The following is a 23,546-nucleotide window of genomic DNA, read 5'->3' as shown; positions in this document are numbered from 1 at the left end:
GGCTAAATTATGGCAATAGAAATTCTTCGTAACTACACGTGCGATATGAGTCCGCCAATGGGCTAAAAATGTATTGAATGCCGAACATATTTAACTGTTAGGGGTAACGGTACGCAGCAAACATCATTAGTCCATATTAGTCACGATAAATTGATAATACTGATTCTCCTATAAATTTAAAAATAAAAAAAGTACAACAAAATATAACATTGTTATTTAATTCGAATCAAACTCAAACCATTTACAAACTCAATTAAGCCTACAATACTAGGAATCATCCTAATTCATGGCATAAATATAGGTTTTGTACGCATTATCGAAGTTCTGATGAGCTGGCGTCTTGTCACGGAAACAGAGTCGAAACAGCTTTTATCGACGATTCAAATATGACTTAAACCCACCCTTCCTCGTTCATGATCTTTACGTAGATAATCAGATTCTGTAAATAAGGGACTGCAACACGTTGTCAATAGCGTGTGTTTGGTCCACTATTGCACAAGCCTTGTGCCATAGTGTAGGTACGTACACCGATCTCCCTCCCTCGTCACTGCTCCTTTTACGGGCGACAAACTGTTTTGCCCTTAGTTTTTTTCTCTTTCCCTCTTTTTCTTTCTAGAAGCCCTACCGTCCCCGTTTACCGCTGTTGTATGCCTCTCCACGGAAAGCTTACCTCCTTCTCCGGGATCCGCTCATCTGCTTACGTAGCCCGGAAATGTCCATAGCTTTCACAGTCCTCGCCAACCCAGCCATCCCGTGTTGCTCCTTTCCTTTCTTTCATATCTCTCCGCTTTGGTAACTTCTTCGACGTGAGTGCTTTGCGGTTCATAAGCAGCGATTTAACAACAGAACTGAATTGAGCAGACGTCAACTGCACCCATTAACAACAACAACAGCAAAGCAGAAGCATCAGCAGAATCGTCGTTATTAAAGCCTGCTTGTCTTTGGCGTCATTATGACGTTCACTGTGCCAAAACAATGCGAGGGGCAGTTAGCGGCGGCGGTAGCGATCCAGCTAAACGCCAAATGGCCAAAGGTACATTGGTGAGGCTGAAATGACGACGCTGTGTGAGGGGAGAAGGGGGCGCTGTGAAGTAAATGCAAATCGTCTAAGGAGGTATAGGCCGAGGGCATCAGAGCCGCTGATTAGGGCAAAAGGCTGGCTGCCTGACAAACTGACTTACAATTTTACGACGTCGTAGCCAACAGTTTATACCGCGCCCAATGAACTGATGTGCTGTGAAGTGATTCAGATGTCAGCGACGACCGGTCTCAATGGCCGTTGGAATTCTCTAGTACTCGTGGCGCTATCGTTGTGCTGGTAGGCCAGCGTAACGTTTGTTGTAGCTAACGAAAGAATAGAGACCAAATACAATCCCATGAAACAAGGCCGTACGGGACAGAATTGACCAAACGGCTTTCCTTGCTGCTAGCAGCCCTCGTCTATAGAGCACTTGCTAGCAACTGACGCTCAACAGGAATGGTTCGAGAAAGGTAAAGGCTATAACAACGATGTCAGGGAGTATCGAAAGTGAGCAGTACGACGAGCGTCATATAATTACATACCTTTCGACCCATTGACGCGTTATCAGAAAATATGAACCTGATAGTAGGCGCAAAGGAACGAACAAGCAAACAAACAATTTTCCTGCTTTCAATCCTTATTTGTATGCACATATATATATATTGCAATTTCTATGTTTCGTATTTTACGCCGAATTTACAGGCATTCCATCAAACGGCTGGCTCCCAGCACGAAACGAAATGTGTCTATGATTGATTCGAACCTAGACCACAACTAAAATGCTTATATCTATTATATCAGATTTAAGTTTCAATTAAACCTTACTCAATTTATATAATGTGTCTTTGCATCTACATGTAATGGTTGCGTATCACTGCACGTCGTCCCAGTTGCACTACAGCACATTCTATTAAATTTCTGCTACAATCGAATAGCGACGATCGGCGCCGGCTTGTATGCTGTTCTTCTTAACCGAATCTTTGTCTACGAAAAATCACTCGCCAGCAGTCGTATGGCGGCATTGGAGCCAGAGGGGGTTAAGCCGCTCTGCTCTACTACATCTGACATATCGACCATGCCGTTATTGTAGGGGCAAATGTTCTACGATGTTTATATTTTCTAGCATACTAGATCTACTGTGCGATTAAATTACGCGCGCCACAAAATTGACGTTCGATAATAAGGCGACTGTGGCGCCAGTATTGGCGGCACTTACGCGATTCTGCTGCTGGCGACGACGATAGCGACGATGGTAAATTAGAGAAGAGAGTGATGGTAGGTAGAGAGAAATAAATGGAAATATAAGAAACGGATATTTGGAAGGCAGCGGGTAGATGGATCCGACCAGAGAAAGAAAGCTGAGAGAACAGCCTGCGTGATGCTGTTACATCGCCATACAGAAATCCGCACAAACAAATGCATGTGCACCTTTGTGAGTCAACAACACTGATATCGTCATGACATAGCCATGACGACGCTGTTACTTCTGTGGCTATCGCTGCTGCTGGCGTTATTGCATTCGCGTGTGGCTGGCATCGACATTCGGCCATCATCAGCGCTCACCGCCACCATCATTATCAACATCAAGCACTGCTGCGATGCTGATGGTGGCAACGACGACGACCCCCCGGAGCAGTCAGTAGACGTAATCATTTATATGTGGCTCTATCGCCGTGGAAACGGTCGTCACGGCGATAGCGTCGAGCGTCTCATTCCTCGCCCTCATCCCCATCGGGACGAGTATGCACGCGTACAAATACATACTAATAACATTATCTATACATAGAAAACGTACACGGATATGATTTGAAGGGCTTGCTGCGATGCGGTTTGCAACGGTGCCGACAGCGACTTTTCGATATTACATCCGAATAATAGCGGATTGCAGCAGCCCTGCTGCCGCTGCTATGTCGTCTGCAACGGCAATCTTCACGCTGCTGCGAACAACCGAGGAACCGATTACGTGACCTGTGGAAGTCGGCTAATGTAGTGGGCATCTCAACAGGAGCAATTACTGATAGTTGGTATGTGCATGCATATCTACATGAGCAAGTGGGGCTGGTGATGTTAATGTTCTGAAGATCGTGTGGTTGGGGGGGGAGGAGGACAAAGTAATATTGCACTGAACCCCAACATGAGACCACAACGGTATGGGATTCGTATCTATACGTCTATTTATTCAGTTCAGATCGCATCGGCTCTTCTAGTAAGTAAATCCCGTTGTGGAGATCGTCTGTCAAAGATGTCTTCTGCTGCGAACATTCATTAATCTTGCATTTCAGAACACTCACTTCCTTGCATGCAACGCCGAATCAAAGGGATGCAACGAATAGATACCGAAATGGATCTTCTGAGTTGGAGCGACGCTGTGCTGAAGCTAAAATACAACACAAACAATCACATAAATATTTGTTATATAACTGCTTGCTTTTAGCTTAAGATCAGCTAGAAATTTCATAAGAAGCCCATTGGAGACATCTATTATGCAGCTATCACGCACCTGGATAAATTACACTGGACAGGTCTGTCTATTGAATCTAAGGGCACGTAAGGTGGCTTACAGTCGAATAAGGACACAGACATATTTTCTTCCGTGCTGCGAATTGTATGGTGAAGGCGTACTCCATCTTTGTCAACATTTATTGAATTAATCTAATTATTTCAACAATCTCAATTTTTTAAAGGCATCATACATTTTTTGCGCTTCCGCAAAATTATTGGTAAACCATTACTCTGCAATGCACTTTGCACCCCGTCATTATACAGCTGCATATTCGGATAATTTTTTGGAATAGTTCTGCGTAATATTTCTGTGATTGTAAATTATGCCAACAACCATCTCAGATTACATATCGTTACTGGGTATAAAAGAAGTCTGACTTCAATTTACTAGTATAAAATGGCGTGTAACACCGCCAACCGCAGCTTCAAGCGTAGACACTTCACAGTCCTTTATAGTACTACCTGTTTTTTTATAGTTGCCCGTATTTACGTTATGCTCGCCTACGAAAGCAGGTCACTTAACGGCGTTACTTCTGTTAGCGCGCACAACCTTGGCTTGCTGCCCCAGGGAGCACAAATGGGCCACAGTTTGTATGGAGAATTGCAATATGAAGTCACTGTTAACAACAAGGCATTTATCGTAGGAGGAACATTGCGGGCGTAATTCATTACCCTACCAGCGGAGTAAGTTTAAGTGGACCCAGATTCTTGTCTTGTTTGATTTTTTTTCTGTTTGATCTCTTCTTCTTATTTTCTGTTTGGTTTTGCAGTCCAACCAAATGTTTTCGATAGTGCTTGAATGTGGATATGGTTGCTTTGAGCGCAATGCTAGATATTTCTTAAGAACATACGAAGAAACAAGCCGCAGGAGCTCTGTATTATCACAGGCGTAACTAATTTAGATATTTTTAGTTAATATGTTCAGTTATTATCCTAATAGGAACAAATCCTCACAATCGCTTGTTTTAAGGTGTAATATCACAAACCTACCGATAACGGTCTAACTAAGAGTGAATCTGGCCGAACTTAGAGAAGTTTTTTTTTTTTTTTGTATGAAACAGCGGAGCAACCATACAAATAGCTATTGATATTAATATTGGTGCTTTATTTTCCTTCATTTCTTACTTTCCTGATGATTAATACTTGGTAATCATTGTTGTCAACGTTGAGATTTGAACCAGTGTGGCATAATTCATTTGACGCACGCTGCATGATGAGCTGGCATCTCATCTAATCAGGTTTACATTTATTTACATAAAAAACAAGCAAGTGGTATAGTCGACTGTGTATCGTTGTAGATTCAGCCCAACCCCCGACCAGTAATAGCCACAAACAGCGACAAGACAATTGTTGACCTTTAATCAGAGGGAAACGCTAAGTTGCGTTTGCCTAAAAAGATCCAATCCTTTCAAGGCTATATAACTGTTGATTACTACTGTAGGATTACTGTTTAAAACGAATAAGTAGTGCTTAAGTGAGGCGAACAAATAGGCAAAAGCTCACATAGGCACACATAGTAACATGGATGAAAGCACAATTACCTCGTGTTCTAACAGACATTAGGCGTAGAATTGTTGTATTGTAATATGAAAAGTAAATAATAAAATGGTAGACATATATGAATTCACCAAGATTGGTCATAATTAAGTACCAAGAAAACTAGGTAAATGTAATCAGCGTAGCTGATTCGGACCACGTGTATAAAGTCTCTGGCTTCCGTATTATTATTATTATTATTATATCAGTAAAGCGTAACAATTACGAAACCCAATCGAAAATAAAGGCAGGTCTCATTATGCGCAATACGCCTAACTATATACCTTTAGGGCATGTCAGATAAAACGGCTTTCTACACATGCTCCCAGTTTATGAAAAATGCGTCCTCCATGTAGAATACCTATTTATATCTATGAGACCATGCAAAACAGAGTCGCCCGTACAAAAGCTGTTACAACATCTGTGCACTTAATATTAGGTATAAGTAGGCAACTACTCACTAAATGGGTACTTACCATTAGTTGAGATAACAGATGATCTTATTTTTTTTCGACGTATGAACATACAAAATCCACCCCGTTTGCCCCGTGGTACACTAGACGGCCATTGGATACAAATGCAATTTGCCTGACTTAGGTGTTTCAATTAAAAAAAAAAGTCAGTAATGGACTGTCGTATATGAAACAATTCATACCATTGGCAGTTCCATAGTTTGGCCCGCATCGACCTCGCAAATCTACGGTATGCATTTTGAGAGCATCCTAGTGCGCCATTCATCGCATCCAGACCCCGTTAAAGACCAATCATACAAACTATACAATGTCGTCACTTCGTTTCTTTACGATTGGCAGTTATCGTCGCTGAGCTCTGCGACGATAGTGCGGAGTTCAACGAAGATGATGTTATTGGTAGTCTTCGTTGTACACGTTTGGGAAATCGCTATCGTTGCCAGAAGCAAAAGGGCGAAAGAGACCCGAATGGAAGTGTGCAAACAAAGGACAAGGAACAGCCGCCGCAGCAGCGATAAGAAGCGAAAAAAAAAAACGACTCAGACGTACAGGGCAATGAAAGCCGACGACAGAAGAGTGTATTTTTTCGCATGATGCAGCAGCAGAAGAAGCATCCCCGCCGTTGTCGACAAAAAAGCAACAACAGCGGTCTCTTTCAGTGACTGAAGTCGTTATGGCAGCCTCCCTACCACGCAGTTGTTCGCTGCTGTGTCTAATTCGCCCGCTCGTTTTTGACGCCTTTCGATGCAAATGATGGAAAGCAAGCGAGCCGGCCAGCGCCTGTTTCACAACTGCTGCGTCGCTTTTTGCACCAGGCCTTGGCAGTCACCAGTAAAGAGTAGTCAACAAGCGCGAACAAGCCATTGCTGAATCAACTGACCAGTGCCGAAATGGCGAACAAACAGATATCGTTATCATAGCCCTCGCGGCCTTTCCTGCCTGCCTGCCTGTCTGCCTGCCTGCTTATACCTTCCACTCTGAGGCGGAAGCTGCGCGACTTCTATTCTTCCTATTAGCGTTGCAACAGAGAGATTAACAGAAGGACGCAATAGAGAATGAACGAGTCTTCGGACCGACCCGCGACAAAAGGTCGTCTGTCAGCCTTCGCCGTCTTCTTCAAGGCCTAAGAGCGAAAAGCAGATACAAGTGAGGTTTTTGTGTACGACTGACTCGCTGAGATTTAGTGGTTCACTGGACCGCTGAACTGTCTTAGAGGCGAGAGACCCAGCGCCTTCTAATACCAGTGGAGTTTCTTTCCGTTCGGTTGTTCCTGGTGTAACTCTGTACATGCGTAGCTATTACAGCGGACCACCTCTAATAGTGGGCGAGGTGGCAAGCGACGCCACGTCACTGGCCTCACCTATCTGTTCATCAAGCAATCTGTCTTGGGCCTTTCTTTGCCGCCGGTAACTCAGCAGCGTCGGCGGCACAAGCGACGTGTTGTGCTCGCTCTGCCAGTCATTGTCAATTACTTCGTTAGGTGTTCTCGTGTCTTCGGGTGATAGGTGATGCTAGTGCTGGTCGTGCAGTGGCGCTGGTATCGCTTGATTGCCTTCGACTTCTCATCAGCGGTAGCCCCTCTGTGCGCAGCTTTTCGTTAACGGACAGCAATAGCCATAAGGCAGCCTCGGCTGCCATTATCCCACTGTTTATCCCGTTTCGCTTCTGCAGGATGCTGTGACTGATGCTGGTACTGCTGTCGCAGCAAAAACGATGCGATGGAGAGATGCTGTCGTAATGGTGCAGACAGCAACGCCGGCAATGGCTACCAGACAGGGCCACCGTCAACTATTATCAGAACGGATAGCGATACGACGTTGAGCGTTTGGGCATTTTGTTTGGCTGTTCCATCTATTCGTTGGTCGGTCGATCGGTCGTTCGGCCGTTTGTTACTTGTTTGTTTTTGTTCGCTCGCCTGTGCTACGTTTGTCCCTCATTCCCTCGCGGCTCCTGCCCCCGCCTGCTCCGCTCGGTTGGCCTTCGAGCCCTTGCCCGGTGCGCGCCCTCCCAGCTGAGTGAGTCGCTGGTCGGTGCGGGGCATCTAGCCGGATGATGGCCACTCGGCCTGACAGAGCCACAACAAACGACTTCGGCCCTTCGGCCTTCGGTGATATTCAGCTTCGCCCACAGCCGAAGTGACGGGCAAAAAATCGCCGTCACGGCGCATGCGCCAAGCTAAATTCTCTAATACGGTACTTCTATGCGTTGAGCCTGCTATGACAGCACGATCGGTGCGCCAGCAGTAGTTGAAGCAGTCCGCCATTAAAAACAACAACAGCGCTAACAAAATAAACACCTCGAGCAGAAGGATGTAAAAGTGCAGCGTAGATTTGCGCAGGTGTAACATCAAAAAGTGCCGGTACCATGAGCAGCCGACAGTAGACCGGCGAATGCGGGCTGTTGTAGGCAAGATGGCGGCGTCCAGGTCCGGTGGGTTAATCGTGCATGCTGCCTGCGCGAAGAAAACGGAACAGCTCTCGTTTGAATTCATGCGGCTCAGGGTAGCGGATAGTTAGTAGATGTCAACAAGAAACTACGCGGACAGATATTGCGCTGGAAAAGGAAAATCGGTGCGAATAACTTCTGCTTGGAATGAGAAGTTCGTTTCACCTGAGTACGTGCCCTTAGTAATTGTTCGCGACAAGAAAAGCAGGTATAGAGGACGCATTGGTGTTAGGAGATAAAACAGCATTTGCTCTACGATTACACGCCGGCCCTGGAAATTAACAGACGAAGAGCGGCCATTCTTGACAAAGTCCTGCTCGAGACTACACCGTAATAGCAACAACAGTAATAGCCACTGTGTTGATTATCCGCCGACGACATTATTGGAAATCTAGCTAACGTCCAATTAATTAACAGATGGCTATGACGACTACAGAATATGATTTTGGTAAGTGGACTTAACCGTGAAATATTGACATCATTTTTGTCTGATGAGTGTATAAAAAAGCAGGCCATCGACTACTGTTTGAGTTGAAAGGTGATTATCTTTCCAAAAGTATATATCTTTGGCATAAGACCGCCTATAAAAAAAAATAAAAAAAAAATATATATATATAAAGAGCCATAGTTTCAGTGGATCGCGCGCAACGGAGGTTGACCGGCAAACCAATAACCTGCTGGCGCAACGTCATGTAACTGCATGTTTAGAATAGAATATGCTAACAGCATATAATTACTGCCATTACAGCTGAGGAGAAGTTTATGTAACTGCGATAGGCTTACGACGATAATTTGAAGCGGATGGCACGCAAGTAATCTTTGCGGAGCAAAAAAGTTGCCAGATCCAAAAGGTTATAGTAAAATGCCCCGCTTGTGTTTCTGTGAGGGTATTTTAAAGGAGTTCCGCATCTACGGAAGTTTACCATTAACCAACCAAATAGAAAAACAAGGAAGCGACTCAGGCTGAAGTGGCCTAAGCTAACTCATTGATATTACTACAGCAAGTCCTCTTACATTCACTTGCGTTCGTTTCAATATGAAGGACATACAAGAGTGCTCAGAACAAAGAAAATAGTTTTAGTTTTGCATTTGCAAGCATGTCGTAAAACAATTCGTCGAGCATTTAGAAGAAACAATAACTGGCGTGGAATTAAAACTGTTTTTGTGTTAACGATTATTATCACCTTGTACTCGACGTACACAGCAGCTGAATTTACCAGCATAACATAAAAAACACCCATTTTTGTCGTATATGATTGCAGTATTTGTAGTAGTAATTGCAGAATTATTGGAATCATCAAATTTTGGAATATTGGAATATCAAATCGAAATTATAGAGACTTTATCGAAGTGAAGTTGGGTGATATAATAAGGACAAATGAAATAATAAAAACAAATAGTGAAACGAATTATGCATTTAGCACAATATTGGCGGGCGAATATCTGCATTGAATATACATATTTGCTCTACCCAGTCAAGTTCGTACTAAAAAAAATACAATTTATTGATTTTTCTTGCGTTTTTTTTTCTGATTACAGGCAAGGATCACGTCGTCCTGATGACCGAAGAAGACGCCCAAGTCAGTCCAAAATATCAACTGCCCCCTACTGCGAATGATGAACCAGCCGGTAAGTAAATATAAGTTTAGATATACAGTGCGGCTAATATACCATTCAGTGCGTATTAGGAGTAAAAAAAATATTGGTTGTATTTGATTGATACTCTTTTGATTGACTGTATTGACACTCTGGAAAAAGGTTGCTTAATTTTTTTTTAAATTATCAAGAATCCTTGCAATCCACTTAATGAGCGAGAGATTACCATATTGACGTAAAAACTACATAGCAATAACTTCTGATTTTATCTTGGACAATTGTCTCTGCTATAATGCACTCCTTGCCCCGATGCCGTAACGACGTCTCATTTGTTCGCACGTAATATTATCGAATCCTTTATCTACCGATGGTCGTGGAAGTTCTTTGTTTCAGTAAAGCTCAGTATGAATGCGATTTAGTTTAGCAGAAGTTGGCGCATTAGAAAGAATAAACCGATTTCTGGTGAGTAGCTACCGCGTACGTAAAAGCAATGGTGTACAAAGCGAGATGATCCCAAATGCAGTGGCACTATGTTATTACCCTCTGCGAAGTAACAAAAAAGGAGATTACTGTCGTTCTGCATCAGGATCGCAGCGCCTCCCAGACAGCTGTCAGGCTGAAATCGATAGATCAGTGAGCTCTCATTATTTATGCACCTCGAGGTTTTGGGAAGCGATTGTTGCTGATGGAGCCATTTAAAAATCCTTATACTCGTCAAACGGTTTGCGCTTTTAGGTTAAATTAAGAATGTGAATTTGTGTGTGAATTTTTAAAATAGAATATGTATGTATAGAGATTGTTACTTTTACTCCATTTGGACCTATCTATGAAATTCCGTTTTTAGTTGGAAACAAGCTAGGAAATGGAACACGTTATCTTCGCCTTGAATGAGCAACGTTTCTTATTAACTTGGAAGTATTTTGCAAGTACATTTTTAGAGTTAGTTTTACTGACACGCTACCAAATTTCATATAGTTGTTTGTGTAGATTTATGCCTTTAACGGTCATGCATAAGTGCACCTGTGACGTGTCACTGTGATTTCATTAAAAATATACTGTAGGTGCGTATTATTTTGCGTATTCTTTAAATCTATCTTCAGGCCTTTTCGTTCACAAAGCACATTTTTTGCATAAGAAACTATTAAGATCAAAATCCCATGCTCAGGCTTCGATTGCGAAGTATGTGGATGTATTCAAAATTTTGCTTGCTAGAGAATTCAGTCTGTTAGTTATTTTTGTGCTGTTCTCTAATTTTAGGTGCAATTTTGGCCAACGGTGATATTAATTGGGACTGTCCATGCCTTGGAGGCATGGCCAGCGGCCCCTGCGCGTTAGAGTTCCAAGACGCATTCAGTTGTTTCCATTACTCCAAGGCGGATCCGCAAGGTAATTAGGCAAATGTCAGTTTAACTTGAATGATCCGTTTCGTCTAAATGTCTAGATAAAAAGGCAGAAATTGTATGTTATTGCATGCTAGTCCGACTTATTAATGTCACTGCCATTGACTAGGAAAACAAGTGTCGTTGAGGAATTTACAAGATATTCTGGTACTCTCGCGTTTTTTGACAGTGTCGTTTTAGCTAGATTGTTAAAGCCGATGTTTGCTTGATTAGTGTTGTTACCGTATAGTGTAGTATATTATGTTACTTCCAGATTACACTATATTACTAATTAAGTACAGTAACCATGGTTTAACAATTCTGTATTTGTATGTGTTTGTTTGTCTACGTGTCACCGTTTTATTACTGCCATCACAGGCAGCGAATGTATGGCTTCATTCCAGAAAATGCAGGCATGTATACAGCAATACCCAAACCTTTATCCGGTTAGTGATGACAATGATGAAGCCACGGACAAGTTGAAGTATCTTGAAGACAACGAGGGGATCGACGACAGCGGTACTGCCACGCCAACTATTGAGCAACAACAGGAGAAATTTGTTGCGGCGGCAGCTGCCTCGCAAGAAAAACAAAAGCTCAATTAAAGCAGTTAATAACCTGGGAATGGCAGGCTGATAAGGATTCAAAGAAATAAAGAAGGGCGAAATTTCGCGTTTGTAGCAGACCATAACTGAATAGGCACTGAGAAACCACAACGTCAGCAACAGTTACCGACGGCACGTCTCTTATGATTTCACTTACGCCCTATGTGTGAAGTGCCACTCACTCTCTGATAAGCGAAGAATATGCGAAATTTCAAACACAATTACAGTGTACGGTTACCAGTGAAAAATGGGGGTAATTTCAAAGTTCGTCAGTAAAAAATGTTCTGTTTTAATTTATGCTTAAATTATGAAAAAAAAAAACAGTGAAGACTTTTGTGTGAAATGTGAGTTTCTGTATAAAACTTAATTGTTTAGTGCTAGCTGCAACATATCGATACTGGCTATCATAGGTAGTGACTGTTATAATATAACACAGGTCTTTTCAAAATCTAGCAACTTCATAGAACAACCTTTGATGTAGTATTTGTGTTCCGACTGTTCAGAAGTTATCCAGTAGGAAAAGGGAGTTCAATTAAATTAGGGGCCAACAGTAATAATTGCAGTTTGTTTTTATACAATATATTCTACAAAGCTGTTGTCGCTAAAATAAGCTAACTTTGTATGTATACGGTAGTTGGGGTGATACAATATTTTATGGTAAGCTGTTTTTGCATTAGGATTCTCATCGAATTAAAAATTTTGTTCTTCGAGGGAAAGTGTTACCTGTTCCTACATGTTGGTTCATATAGCTCTTTATCGCCCCACATTTATTTAACCAAGTAAAACGAACCTAAATGCACCAAATAATTTTCAACCTGAATATTTAGCGTATATGGCTTTCCAGCGTTATTACGAAAGGTTCTATAAAGTCATTTAAGGAAAGCGGATGTATGAAACAATAAACAACCAAAGGAGATTTGAAGATAAAAAATGCATGTGGCAAATGTGAACACTAAAATGGTACATACAGATACTTTGTTGTTCGAGGTTATCTCCATAGAGTTATGTACATTTTATTACAGGTAACTTCCATATGTTCTGTCCGTTTCTATAATCTGTTAGTATGCTGGAGCTTATACACTTTCACAGCTATGTATGTGACATAAGTGTTTATTGGTTACGAGGTGTAATGGTAACGAAGTAATGGTAATTAAAAGAATTCTTATTATAGGCATATATAGCTGCAGTAAATAAATAAATATTACAAGGAAAATAGGAAGGCTATTTCTCTTGACTTTAAAACCGTCGTTAGTGTCGCAACAGACTAGCTACCGTCGAAGACTAAAGTCAACGTAGTAGTTGTTTTCCCAGAACATCAGTAGGCCGGCTAAGTTGACTCGGAAGTACGGAAGTCACCGAAACATCAGAAGGTGAAGGCCAACTCAAACCCCGCAAAGAGTTAAGGAGAGCCCAGTCCATATAGTACGGCCATATATTCTTGCAACAGCTTTCAACTTTAGACGTTTCTACATTGCCGTTGAAGTAAAAGCAGGAAGTGGCCCATTTAATATAAGCTGGTGCCTGGATAAGATTTGCCACTTCGCAGAGTTCTGCTAAATACTGAAGTGATAAAAACGACAGGCGATGAAATAATCGATGCACAATCAATGTAAACCGCACAGACGGACTGTCGAACGTAAGCAATTAATGGGTATGCGAATAAATGATTGAATAAGTGGCCAAGTGCTCATTTATTTTGTGAAGATTATGCTCAAATGGGGCACGATCTTAAGGTTAAAAACAGTGAAAATGTTGTATAAATGATGAAAACCTGAATCCTATTATGACCGGAAGAACATTTCAAATAACCATAGCAAGGGAAAAATATGCATGCCTAAACGGAAAAAACAAATGACTAAAGCAGAGCGGCCATATTGGTGATAATATTGATCAGACAGGCGGTGATGGGAAGCAATTTTGCACTGACTATGTATAGTAGCACATGTGTAGGTCATAAAACCATAACGAACGGCAGCCATCTATGCCTGAAACAGATGGTATTAACACATGCAGAATTATTTATATATTGTTGACACAGTGGCGCAGCCCATTTTTTATAGATCAATAAGAATAAAATCACTGTTTCTCACAATAACAGCACAATGTCTTTTTAATGCGTGTCTACCCAAATCTATTTAAAACCTTTGCAATCTTTGAGTTTTGTTCTAAATTCCGAAGTTTTGTTGTATTATTAAGCCTATCACTGTTAGTGTCATTAAAACTGAAGCATCTCCCTGGATTGCCACCTCGAAAAGACAGCCACCCAGTGAATCTGACAACTGACTTTTGTGTTTGCTTGGTTTGTTTCAGTATAGTTTTGCTCTCGTCAACAGCGTTGTATCCAAAAACACTTTTCGAGGGCGCTTCATGACAGTCTACAGCTAGAAGTCTAGTTGACTAGATTTTTCTTCCAGTAATGCTTCAACTAGCGCTTACTCCATTTAAACCATGAGATCATATGCATATTGCTATTTAACGGGAATTACATATCCAAGGAAGCCATCTTTAATTAAAAGCCATCATCCTCCAAGGTATATTTAAGGTAAGAACACAATGTTCATGGGTGTAACAGCACTTTCAGTTTTTTATCGTACGAAAAAGCAGAAGTTTTGTGTGTGTGTGTGTTCTGTCTGTAGGCATTAATCGCTGATTCATACCGCTTTCTACAAATATAGGTAACTGTCAGCTTTTTGAGTAGCATATCAGCAGGTTATTATAGGAAAAAACAAATTCACGTATGTTTACAGAAACCAATAAACATATGGAGCATACAACTGTTTTCAGAGCTTCTTCCGTTCGCTCATTTATTAAAGTAGTTTCATATTTTCAGCAATATCTGAGTTGACACTTCTATAGTTGCTCGCCACTTCAATCTTCACATCGATATCTGGTTATTACCCAAGCAATTGTGTTTATAAGGTTAATCACAACGCTATCTAGTGACCTCAAATAACAAAAACAGACAAGACATTGCCTGCACATTCTCAATATAGTCTGTGAAAAATTTCACTTTAGACAATCTTAGTGTTAACTTACAAATAGCCACATTAATTAAATTTGTGGTTTCTGAACAAAATCAGCACTGATTATATGTTAATGTTTGCAAAGGCACCAATCATCAAACCGTTTCCTTACATCCTGCATGGTAATGCCTTTATAGGTCATTTAATAAACACTATCTAGAATAAACATATGGAAAAAATAATTTCTGCACCTTAGTAGCGATTACGGGCTAATATTTTTTTCTTCGGTTGTGATGCTGATTGGTAATATCAGCGTGTGAACTTTCTGAGAAAAATTATATACTACACCATTTCTAAGTGAGTTCCCCTAAGATGCCATCGAGTGCTAAAGGTATTTTAAAACAACAGTCTTTCTTGCACTTCACTCCATGTTGTCGTCTTGTTCATAGTCATTTGCCGTCAACTCTACTCCTATATGGTTTGTCTCGATAAACTTGGGCGACTCAACGTGCGGATCAAATGTCCATTTCGGAAAAACCCGCTTGTAAAGGTTGATAAGAACGGTGTCCATCGATTTCATTTGCTTATTAAAGACGCACTTCATGTGTCCATGAGTACCTAAACCGTGCGCAAAAAACACAACGTCAACATTAATTTGGCTCTAGTGAGTTACCAGAAGGTAATTGGTGTTCAATAACAATAATAATAATCATATATATATATATATATATAGATACATATATATATACTTACTAAATATAACTAAACAATGCGATATTATAAGGCAATTGCTGTTATTATTCGCCTGATATTTACTGAGAATTTCAGGTCTCTAATGTTGTGGCATATTAGAATTTGGTTCGCATGAGTATTATACTGGCCTGCCTAAACGCAAACGTCAAATGGTGATAATGTTTTCACTAATTAATGAGGTGTTGAGTTGAAAAATAAGAGTTGTAATCACTAATTAATGAGATTACATTTTTTACTTAAAGATTCTCAGTCATCAGTAATACACTACTTACCAAGTGGCTCCCTGATATGTCCTCTGAGGCCATATTTGGTACGAAGTTCAATCGGTTTAAACCAAAGAATGTCCTCTGAAAACACAAATCACAAGATACAACATCGACATAAATTACCACTTAACAGTCGATTAAGTCGCACTATAGGTAACGTTCCACAATGACTGTTTGTATTTATATATGTATATAACGTGCAAGAAACGCATCTATATATACATCACTAAAAGTCCGCGTCCGCAAGTTCGTGCATCACAGAACAAGCTCTCATGGTGCATAAATCGGGCAGATTTTTTTGCATGGCCGAAGTTTCATCCTGGCAAAGATAGAGTTTATTTGTTAAATAATTCTCCTCTAGAGGAAAATTTTGCTTTTTTGCACAAAGCATTATGGTAATTTTAAAATATTGCTGATATTGGTGTGACCTTGCCGCTATACCTCGATTAAAAAACATATATCGAATAACGGCGTGTCTTCGATTGATTTTGAACGGATGACCAGAAAGGACGACTCGTTTAATAATGCAGCGATCCGGATTTGCAGATAAGACAACACCTGTCGCAACTAGCCTTTGAGCTCCGTTCGGCGATTCCTGTAAATGCAAAACAAAAAACTTTTTTTGGCAAAATTAGAATGTACAACGCACTATATATATATATATATATATATATAGGCTTATTTTTATATATTTAGTACAATATTTAGTTGTTCTACTATATAGTTGCCTCACATAGTACAGTGCATGTTAAATCTTAGTATGTGAGGGCACCCATCCTCCACACGTACTTGAAAGACTAGAACCGGAGCTGGAGGGAAGGTAATTGGTGCAAACATTGAAGCCACGCAGACACCCTCAGCAGGCAAGAAGCGCTCCAATTTATGCTTGGTTCCCATTGTGTGTTGAGAGAAAATTGGACAGTTTGCAAATCTGAAATTACCTCAAACAAAGAAAAGAAATCCATCCTTTTTAGCGAATACTGAATAGCAACTCACCCTTAGAAAGGTTAACAAAACAGAAAAATAATCAATGCAGAATCAATACAGAAGTAATAATATATCACCCATCTAATCAACACATTGTAGTAGAGTTTCGAAGTAACTACTGCATTGTTGCTAATCATTCTTCCACCATTAGTAGTTCCTTACATGCCATCTCCAGACTTATTCTCAATCAATGTCTACCGCGATATCGCACGTAAAACTCAAAAGTAAAATCTAGATCTAAACCCTTACTGGGAACGACCTTTCTTAATGTATGACTCGGCCGATAACCTCTCCGAACGTGAACTCGTGAATCGAATAGTTATTAAGGTAGGCCGATCATTGGTTAACGTATCCCAAACATACATGTACTGAAAATTGATTTTTATTATTATTATTAATTATATTACTAGGCCACCAACCGTAATCAAGATTGGAATTGGATAGACATTTAAAAGGACATCTATTATTAACTACACGAAGGCGTCACTGAAATTAAATAGTTAAAAATAAGCGTAACGAATAATGCACATCGTGCACATATCTACGCATTGTGTAAGGTGAGTTTCGTACCTTCTAAATCCAATGTGGAATATAAGCCTTTCTTTACTTCGAATAGGTAGATTGAATGTTTGATGCCTCTTGATAGTCACATTCAGAACAGACATCTTTTGTTCGTGTTCAAACAGGCCAAACACAATAAGCGGAGATCGATGTCTGTCTACACGACGTGGTACATTCTTAATATAAACCGTGATATAGGTTCCAGGCTGGAAACACCGAATACAGGAAAACATACTAAGTAATTGATAATCGTTTTTTGCTAAGTATCGCTACAAAATTGTACAAGATTTAAAAAATGCTTACCAACAATAATATCCTATTTTAATTTTAGCTATAATAATAACATACGTTGTCTATGATATTCTCTGTCTACCTGAGCACCATCACAATCCTCTTCACTGATGCGAGTGACCTTACGGCGCACTCGCGTAAAGTTCTTGAACTGGAATATGCGCGCGTAGTCACGCGGCAGATTTTCTTTAGGATCCCACGGTGATGAGTGAAAACTTTTAAGACCACGGAACCGCTGAAACCGCGTTCGGGCGTTAACGTTTTGAGGAGTGTCCATCTCGTCAGGAAACTGTTCCTCTTGACGTTGCAAACGGAACTTTTTAAGTCTGTTAATATCGAGAAATTTCAAGCAGACGCAAATTTTCAACAACCAGTTTTCTGAATTATACGTCGGTACCAATAGACGCTATACGTAGGGCTATAGACGGACTGGAAAACGTCTTTTGAATACGTTCCAAGCACTATACAAAATAGCCAGAACATGCTCAGTTATCTTTTGCGAGATGAAGACAAACAATGCTTTTTTTTTTTATAATACGCTGATATTTTTGGACGAGCAACTAAATATTTAAGGTAGTAAGATAAGTAGAATCACATTTAAATTAATCAATTGCACCCATGTATACAGACTATGTTTAAGAATATAATCAAATGTATTTAAGGCTTGACTCAACATGGTATAAGACATAAAAAATTAATTTTCTTATTTCTCTGCTCTAATATAAGAAGGTTCCTCGTATCATCGTTTCCCATTTCTTCCTCTCTCAACCTTTAAAGCATCCGATTTTTTTTACTTACGTTTCATTTTCTTCTTCCATGTCCATCTTTTTATCATACACTTCGTTGGGCACGACAGACATTACATCGCTGGCTGCATCTACCCAGTCCTCTTCTTCATCGTTGCTATCTTCTGAGTCCTCTTCACGGACGTCGAAAAATTCTGCCTGACTCGAATCTGGTGTGTCTCCATCATCACAATTGTCATCGATAGCATTATCAGCTTCGCTATCATTATCTTCGCCATCGCTTCCTCCTTGGTCTTTATCATCCTCATCGTCTAGAATCCAGGCTGCCTAAATCATCGCGTTATTAAAACGTTGACATTTATTTCTCATTACTGATATTAGCGTAGCAATACTAGTAAAAAATGCCCTTTCGTAACGCGCGGGTAGAAAAACATTCAGCGATGGTTTGATCGCCTGGGTTTTCACTGACAGAAAGATTAACTGTGCTATCTCGGAAAAACTGTTGGCTCTACAAGTGCCTAATCGTACAATATAAGTTGACGTTTACGGAAAACTAAAACGAACTCATCTGTTTTTGTGGTTTCCTAGCTGGAAACTAAGTCGATACAATTTAACAATTTGGGCAGCTAGGTAATACATACGATATAGATAATTTTGTGTATAATAGTGTATACGTTGCACGTACTTGGTAGTCCGAGGTTCCTTTGGGTACCCTTTTCTTTATCGTTTTTGCTTGCTTTTCTGCTTCCTCCAGCTCCTCCACCGTGGGAAAGGTTTGTTCGGTATCCATGTCATCAATGGGGTTCTCACACTCTAGTGTTTCTTGCTTGTTAGGATCGGCAACTTGCACAACCTCCGCATCCTTTCCTACGAATGGTCAATAGAGAGAAAATTCCAGCCATTAAGAACTCGGTGTTGTTAATATACTTGTACCTATATATATATATATTATATATATATTATATTAAAAGTAATCTAACATTAATGGTTAATTAGACGAATTATTTCGCTTCAATATTCTAAGATTTCTGTATACGACGCTTTTGTTGCTGCTTACCATTCTTCGCAAAGTTCATTGTGTATGGATCTGCAGGTGCTTCAATCAGCTCCACCTGGAAATCTCCCAAGCCCGGAATGTGTACAAGGCGATTGGCATTTAATGGCCGGCCTCCACGCAGGTAGCCTGACACCTGCACCAATAGACAAGAGAATGCTTATTGAGCTTATGCACGGAATAACCTCACATATAACGCTGACTTGAGATAGATCCTCCCCAAGCAGTTTACTTGCTCGTTAACTCACAATAGTTACCGTAATTTATATTGCACAATGTCAATGGGCTAACAAGCTAAACGCGTACTTTAAGAGTTCCTTCGAATCCGTCTTCATTATGCGGAATATAATCGGTTTGCTCCGCAAGAAGGCATGCCCTATGCCCGCGCATATGAAGAACACGTTTCTTAATATCAGCAACTTGACGAAGCAGTAACACGACGTCGGTCTCATTCTGTAGACAATGAACTTTCTCTCCAGGAAATCTGACGAAGAACATGAGGGAACAGACCGGTATATTTAGAATTCCAATTAGGGTAAGCGGCATTTGCTTTTGAATTACACTCATTGAATATACTAATGTTGTTCTACAAGTTTTCTCATTACTCCATGCAATATAAATGCGTTTCTGCTAACCTATCACGCTATTGGTTTATGCTCAAGACAGAGTAAGTGCCTTTCTGCATATTTTTAGAGCCACACCTTCTAAAAAGCCATTTTCCATATATTTACTGTAGAATTGTTGACAATGAAAAACTTTTTATTGTCATCAATTTGGATCAAAAAGGTTTGCTTTCGTAGAGAAATTCTGCATTACTAACTTACTGCGGCAAACTAACTTATATGCTTAACGATACAAAGCACTATTCCGAGGATTTGCAGTACGTGTTTCACTGCCAGAAGCTACGAACAACGGCGCCTTGCTCCGCTACCATTACCAACAGTGAGTTGAATGATCTTAGACACTCAATGTTGATCTCCGTGCTTTTGTATATACTACAAACCGACTGTTTACCTGTCTTCGATCTGTTTAGTAAGCACTTTTTTAAGATCGGTTTTCTTGAAATGTCGATCGTCTCTCGCGGCTAGAGGAGAAGCGACGTGCAGTGCCGTAGGTAAGCCTTGAGCCATCAAAGTGGATAGAAGTACATCTCCTTCAGCATCATAGCTGTAGAAAAACGGTACGTAAGAAAACAACGGATTCTTTTAGCTTTTCTCAGGGTGTGGAAGTAAAGTATTGAAGACGATTTAACTTCAACCATATGCCATAACTGCTTGCGATTAAGCTAGCTTTCGCCAAGAATCTTCATATAATCGTAAACTTCGCTATCACCTTTCAAACTGCTCAAACATAAACTATCAAACGTGTACTCTCAGCGCATCAGAGTTAGATATTTTCATGTAGATATTTACGATACCCACTAACCGTAACCCATGAGGTCCACAGTGAACCTACCCTTCCTCATGATCATAAACGATAAGAGTCACATCCGCAACTTTCACAGCATCCAGCGTACCATAGACGTCTTCCCTATTACACACTACGATTGCGTATCGCTTCTTGAAGTGTGGAAGATTCAAATGAAGAACCCCACGAGGGCTGTCCTTCAATTGAACATCCGGATGGCATCCTTTCAGCTGGTCCACCAACCTGTATAATTCCAATAAAGAAAAAATGTAGAATATAGAATGATTTTTGTATGCAATTAATATTCTGTGGGATCAGGTTGTGTATTGTTTTTGCATATAAAATCATAGGGACGACCAGATGTTGATAATTATACTAAGATAAAAGGGAAACGGGACAACTGAATTGAAAAGCACACGTGACGATAAATTGCACAGTAATAACATAAAGCTTTATGAGTACTAGGTTTTTCTTAGAAATTATCTAGGACACTAACATTGTTTCAGTCATAGCTAGAAATGAGGACGCCAGCCGCATAAACGGATTGGTCCTTAGGCTTTGATCGACGATTTAAACATCGCACGCTGGATTTTCGATGCAATCCAACTATCCGTCTAATATATAACATATGTATTTACCTATGGGGATCAACTGAGGCATGGGCCGGTACAACGGCGACAATGAACGGTGGCGACGAAAGTCCTCCAATTTGCCGCTTCATTTCAGCTACCTCTAGGCGTTTGTTCTTGCGCAGCTGCGCCAGCTGCTGTCGACGTTCATGACGGGCAAGTGTCCGATTATTTTTCCTCAGGACAACCTTAGCGCCTACTCGTCCTGTAATATTGACACGCGTATATAAACAGCACCCCCAAGAGTAGGTTAGGAGAAATCATATTAATTATACACCGTAACGGTGTAAAATGCACAGATGTAACATACGAAAATATGCATTTACTCAAGTATACAGTCATGTGTAAAACTCATGACAGAAACCGACGGCGTTTTATGTCGAAGTATGTTCTAGTTACAGGTGAGTGAAAGGACACGTTTGAAAATGCACGACTAATTCGAAGGTTATGATCGTTAATAGTAAACTCATTTACTGAATGTAATTTCTATTCTATAGAAGACTATTTAATCTTGCTCTTTCTATTATTTGTGTGTATAGCTGTGTAAGAATCTTACATTGCCATTATATAAAGCTAAAGCGTAGCTCAAATGTTAAAAATCATGATAACTGCTAACTCCTGAAGACGCCTAATGGGAACTTCACGTTGATTTTGACATGTACTGATAACACCATATATGTGCCTATATAAATGCCATAAAAATATAGAATATTATGAAATCATTTTGTTAACCCGTGTTTGAGGGCATGAAAATGTTCAGTATTGAAGTCACACGATTAATATTAACGATTAATAATAGTGCTGCAATCGAACACTGTGTAGAAAACCAACCTGAGAGCTCCCGCGCAACTGCCCTCTTGCTTGAATGTTGTCCTGTTTTATGAGGCTTGTTTTGCTGTTTTAAAGGTCCGGGTTTATGTACAGCGACCGGCATTTTGTTAGTATTTAGAAAGAAATTTCACGCTACTCGTAAAATATAAGCATTACAAACGGATAAACGCGTTCAAAGAATAACAAATTTAAGAAGCACGTGGACATTCGATAACGAAAACGCTAGCAGATACCTTTATTGACATTCGGTTGGCGGGCAAGTTTAAATGGCGCGACCGCCCTGCCTATCCGAACAAATTGTTAGGCTATTCAGCACCGAGCCTTTTAACAGAACAAGCTTCAAAAGGTTCTTATCAGGACATATCTATACGAATAGCTAAGGCGTTCACTTATTCCGACAATCACGCTATACGTTTAGAAAGGGAAAAAGACGGCAAGTGAAACAACCGTCTTATTATTTTCTAGTTAGCGTGAAGGTAACAATCCGGGAGTGGAAATGTCTTCTCGGTTCGAGGGGAAGGGAGTGTTGTGATCCTGAACTCAGGAGCGCTCAGGATCTACGTTGCTGGAACACTATATCACAAATATTCAACGGCGTTCCGTCTAAGTGCAGTGAGCAAGTCATCAAACAGACAATGCGCTATACAGTGATAGGAATTTAATGCAAAGAAACTTCCGAAGGAAAACTGCGTACAGAGTGATCAGAAGTATTATCGTTACTTTATAGCTGACGTAGAAGTTTAACAATGAGCTTGATTCGGGCGCCTTACCGAATCGTTTCAACGCTTTTCACATGTAAGATATGCTCCAATAATCATGCCGTATGTAGGTAAGCATGCAATCCGCTGGCATAGGGACATATTATGCCGTTGTCACTGGAAAGACGAAAAATGAGCGTATTAAACGTGATTATTATTGACTATACCTCAGTAATTAGCCTATTTCCGACCGCACATATGACCGGATCCCTTCGCACAGGATCACCTCAGCATTGTTCCAAAAAAGATATTCCATAGGGCTGGGGTAACTGTCTTGACTTAATTAATTTATTTAACCTACAACTAACTGTGTATTAAAAACGTTTCGGATATTATTGTTCGTAAAAATAATTTTTGTATAATACAAACCTTTGTGTATGACGACATTTCTTTGCGTTAGGCAAATGAGATTGTATCACCTAGCAAACACAATAAATTTCAACATTATAATGCGCACCTCACTAAATTACGTTTACGAACGTACGCCTTCATGTACAGTTTTTGTATGATAATTGTATTCTGCTGAATGAAAGTAACACAATTTGCGACGAGCCCTAAATACGAATTTTTTCATGCTTAGTCTTTTTCAGTGGAAAGGTCCGTCTACTTATTGTGTTATCGCTCGTATATATGAGTGTACGGATATTGCTGGATTATCACAGTAAGTGAATGGCTTTTTCTCCTTCTTCTTGTTATTATTATTGTCGAGAAAAAAAAAATAATAATAATAAGTTAGGCTGCAAAAG

The 23,546-nt window shown here is 40.3% G+C and overlaps 4 protein-coding genes and 1 long non-coding RNA gene across 24 annotated transcripts in view; 3 read left to right on the top strand and 2 right to left on the bottom strand.

Annotated features, from left to right (window-relative positions):
• LOC111245714 (uncharacterized) overlaps window positions 1-7,444 on the bottom strand; it is a 62,539-nt gene extending 55,095 nt beyond the window's left edge. For 6 of the 15 annotated variants that reach the window (XR_015320812.1, XR_002671426.2, XR_015320810.1 and 3 more), the window contains exons 1-2: window positions 5,536-7,444; window positions 671-3,398 (exon numbers count right to left, since the gene is read on the bottom strand). Coding sequence is in view for 5 of the 15 variants with exons in the window: in XM_086979836.1 (XP_086835962.1) it covers window positions 1,247-1,344; window positions 2,817-2,989; window positions 3,313-3,398; window positions 5,715-5,729 (372 nt within the window). In the remaining 10 variants the exon portion in view is untranslated. Of the gene's footprint in view, window positions 1-202; window positions 3,399-5,535 lie in introns of those variants that run through there. The other 9 variants (XR_015320807.1, XR_015320806.1, XM_086979841.1 and 6 more) reach the window with 7 other exon arrangements.
• Window positions 1,352-5,154, top strand: LOC147758028 (uncharacterized). 2 transcript variants are annotated; one of them, XR_015320823.1, is made up of 2 exons: window positions 1,352-1,491; window positions 1,912-5,154. It is a non-coding gene; the product is annotated as an uncharacterized LOC147758028 (long non-coding RNA). The 2 variants fall into 2 exon arrangements; XR_015320822.1 differs by having other exon boundaries at window positions 1,359-1,491; window positions 1,724-5,154.
• Window positions 7,445-7,634: 190 nt separating the features above from the next.
• LOC111245713 (mitochondrial intermembrane space import and assembly protein 40-B) lies at window positions 7,635-13,651 on the top strand. Its single transcript, XM_022794403.2, has 4 exons — window positions 7,635-8,422; window positions 9,514-9,603; window positions 10,828-10,956; window positions 11,328-13,651. Exons 1-4 carry the CDS (start codon window positions 8,392-8,394, stop codon window positions 11,552-11,554), a joined length of 477 nt encoding a protein of 158 aa, XP_022650138.1. The 5' UTR covers window positions 7,635-8,391; the 3' UTR covers window positions 11,555-13,651.
• Window positions 13,652-14,110: 459 nt separating this feature from the next.
• On the bottom strand, window positions 14,111-22,272 carry Tsr1 (Tsr1 ribosome assembly factor). 2 transcript variants are annotated; one of them, XM_022794382.2, is made up of 14 exons: window positions 22,043-22,272; window positions 21,221-21,416; window positions 20,631-20,825; window positions 20,190-20,342; window positions 19,482-19,659; window positions 19,179-19,311; window positions 18,807-18,988; window positions 18,174-18,448; window positions 17,458-17,701; window positions 17,094-17,290; window positions 16,326-16,467; window positions 15,978-16,131; window positions 15,543-15,617; window positions 14,111-15,135 (listed from the first exon to the last, which is right to left on the bottom strand). In XM_022794382.2, the coding sequence occupies exons 1-14, from the start codon at window positions 22,143-22,145 to the stop codon at window positions 14,939-14,941; spliced, it is 2,424 nt and encodes an 807-aa protein (XP_022650117.1). In that variant the 5' UTR covers window positions 22,146-22,272; the 3' UTR covers window positions 14,111-14,938. The 2 variants fall into 2 exon arrangements, with proteins under 2 accessions (XP_022650117.1, XP_086835912.1); XM_086979786.1 differs by lacking the exon at window positions 22,043-22,272 and adding an exon at window positions 21,768-21,952.
• A 425-nt stretch (window positions 22,273-22,697) lies between these two features.
• LOC111245708 (protein O-linked-mannose beta-1,2-N-acetylglucosaminyltransferase 1-like) overlaps window positions 22,698-23,546 on the top strand; it is a 51,506-nt gene continuing 50,657 nt past the window's right edge. For 3 of the 4 annotated variants that reach the window (XM_086979789.1, XM_022794386.2, XM_022794388.2), the window contains exons 1-2: window positions 22,698-22,837; window positions 23,381-23,461. In XM_086979789.1, coding sequence (XP_086835915.1) covers window positions 22,789-22,837; window positions 23,381-23,461 — 130 coding nt within the window. In that variant the 5' untranslated portion in view covers window positions 22,698-22,788. Of the gene's footprint in view, window positions 22,872-23,380; window positions 23,462-23,546 lie in introns of all 4 variants that reach the window. The other variant, XM_022794387.2, reaches the window with a different exon arrangement.

Source organism: Varroa destructor, unplaced genomic scaffold (assembly GCF_002443255.2).
Source record: "Varroa destructor unplaced genomic scaffold, Vdes_3.0 BEIS01000002.1, whole genome shotgun sequence".
Lineage (NCBI taxonomy): Eukaryota > Metazoa > Arthropoda > Arachnida > Mesostigmata > Varroidae > Varroa > Varroa destructor.
The sequence above is the reverse complement of the archived record's forward strand: the minus strand, read 5'-3'. Positions and strand labels throughout refer to the sequence as shown.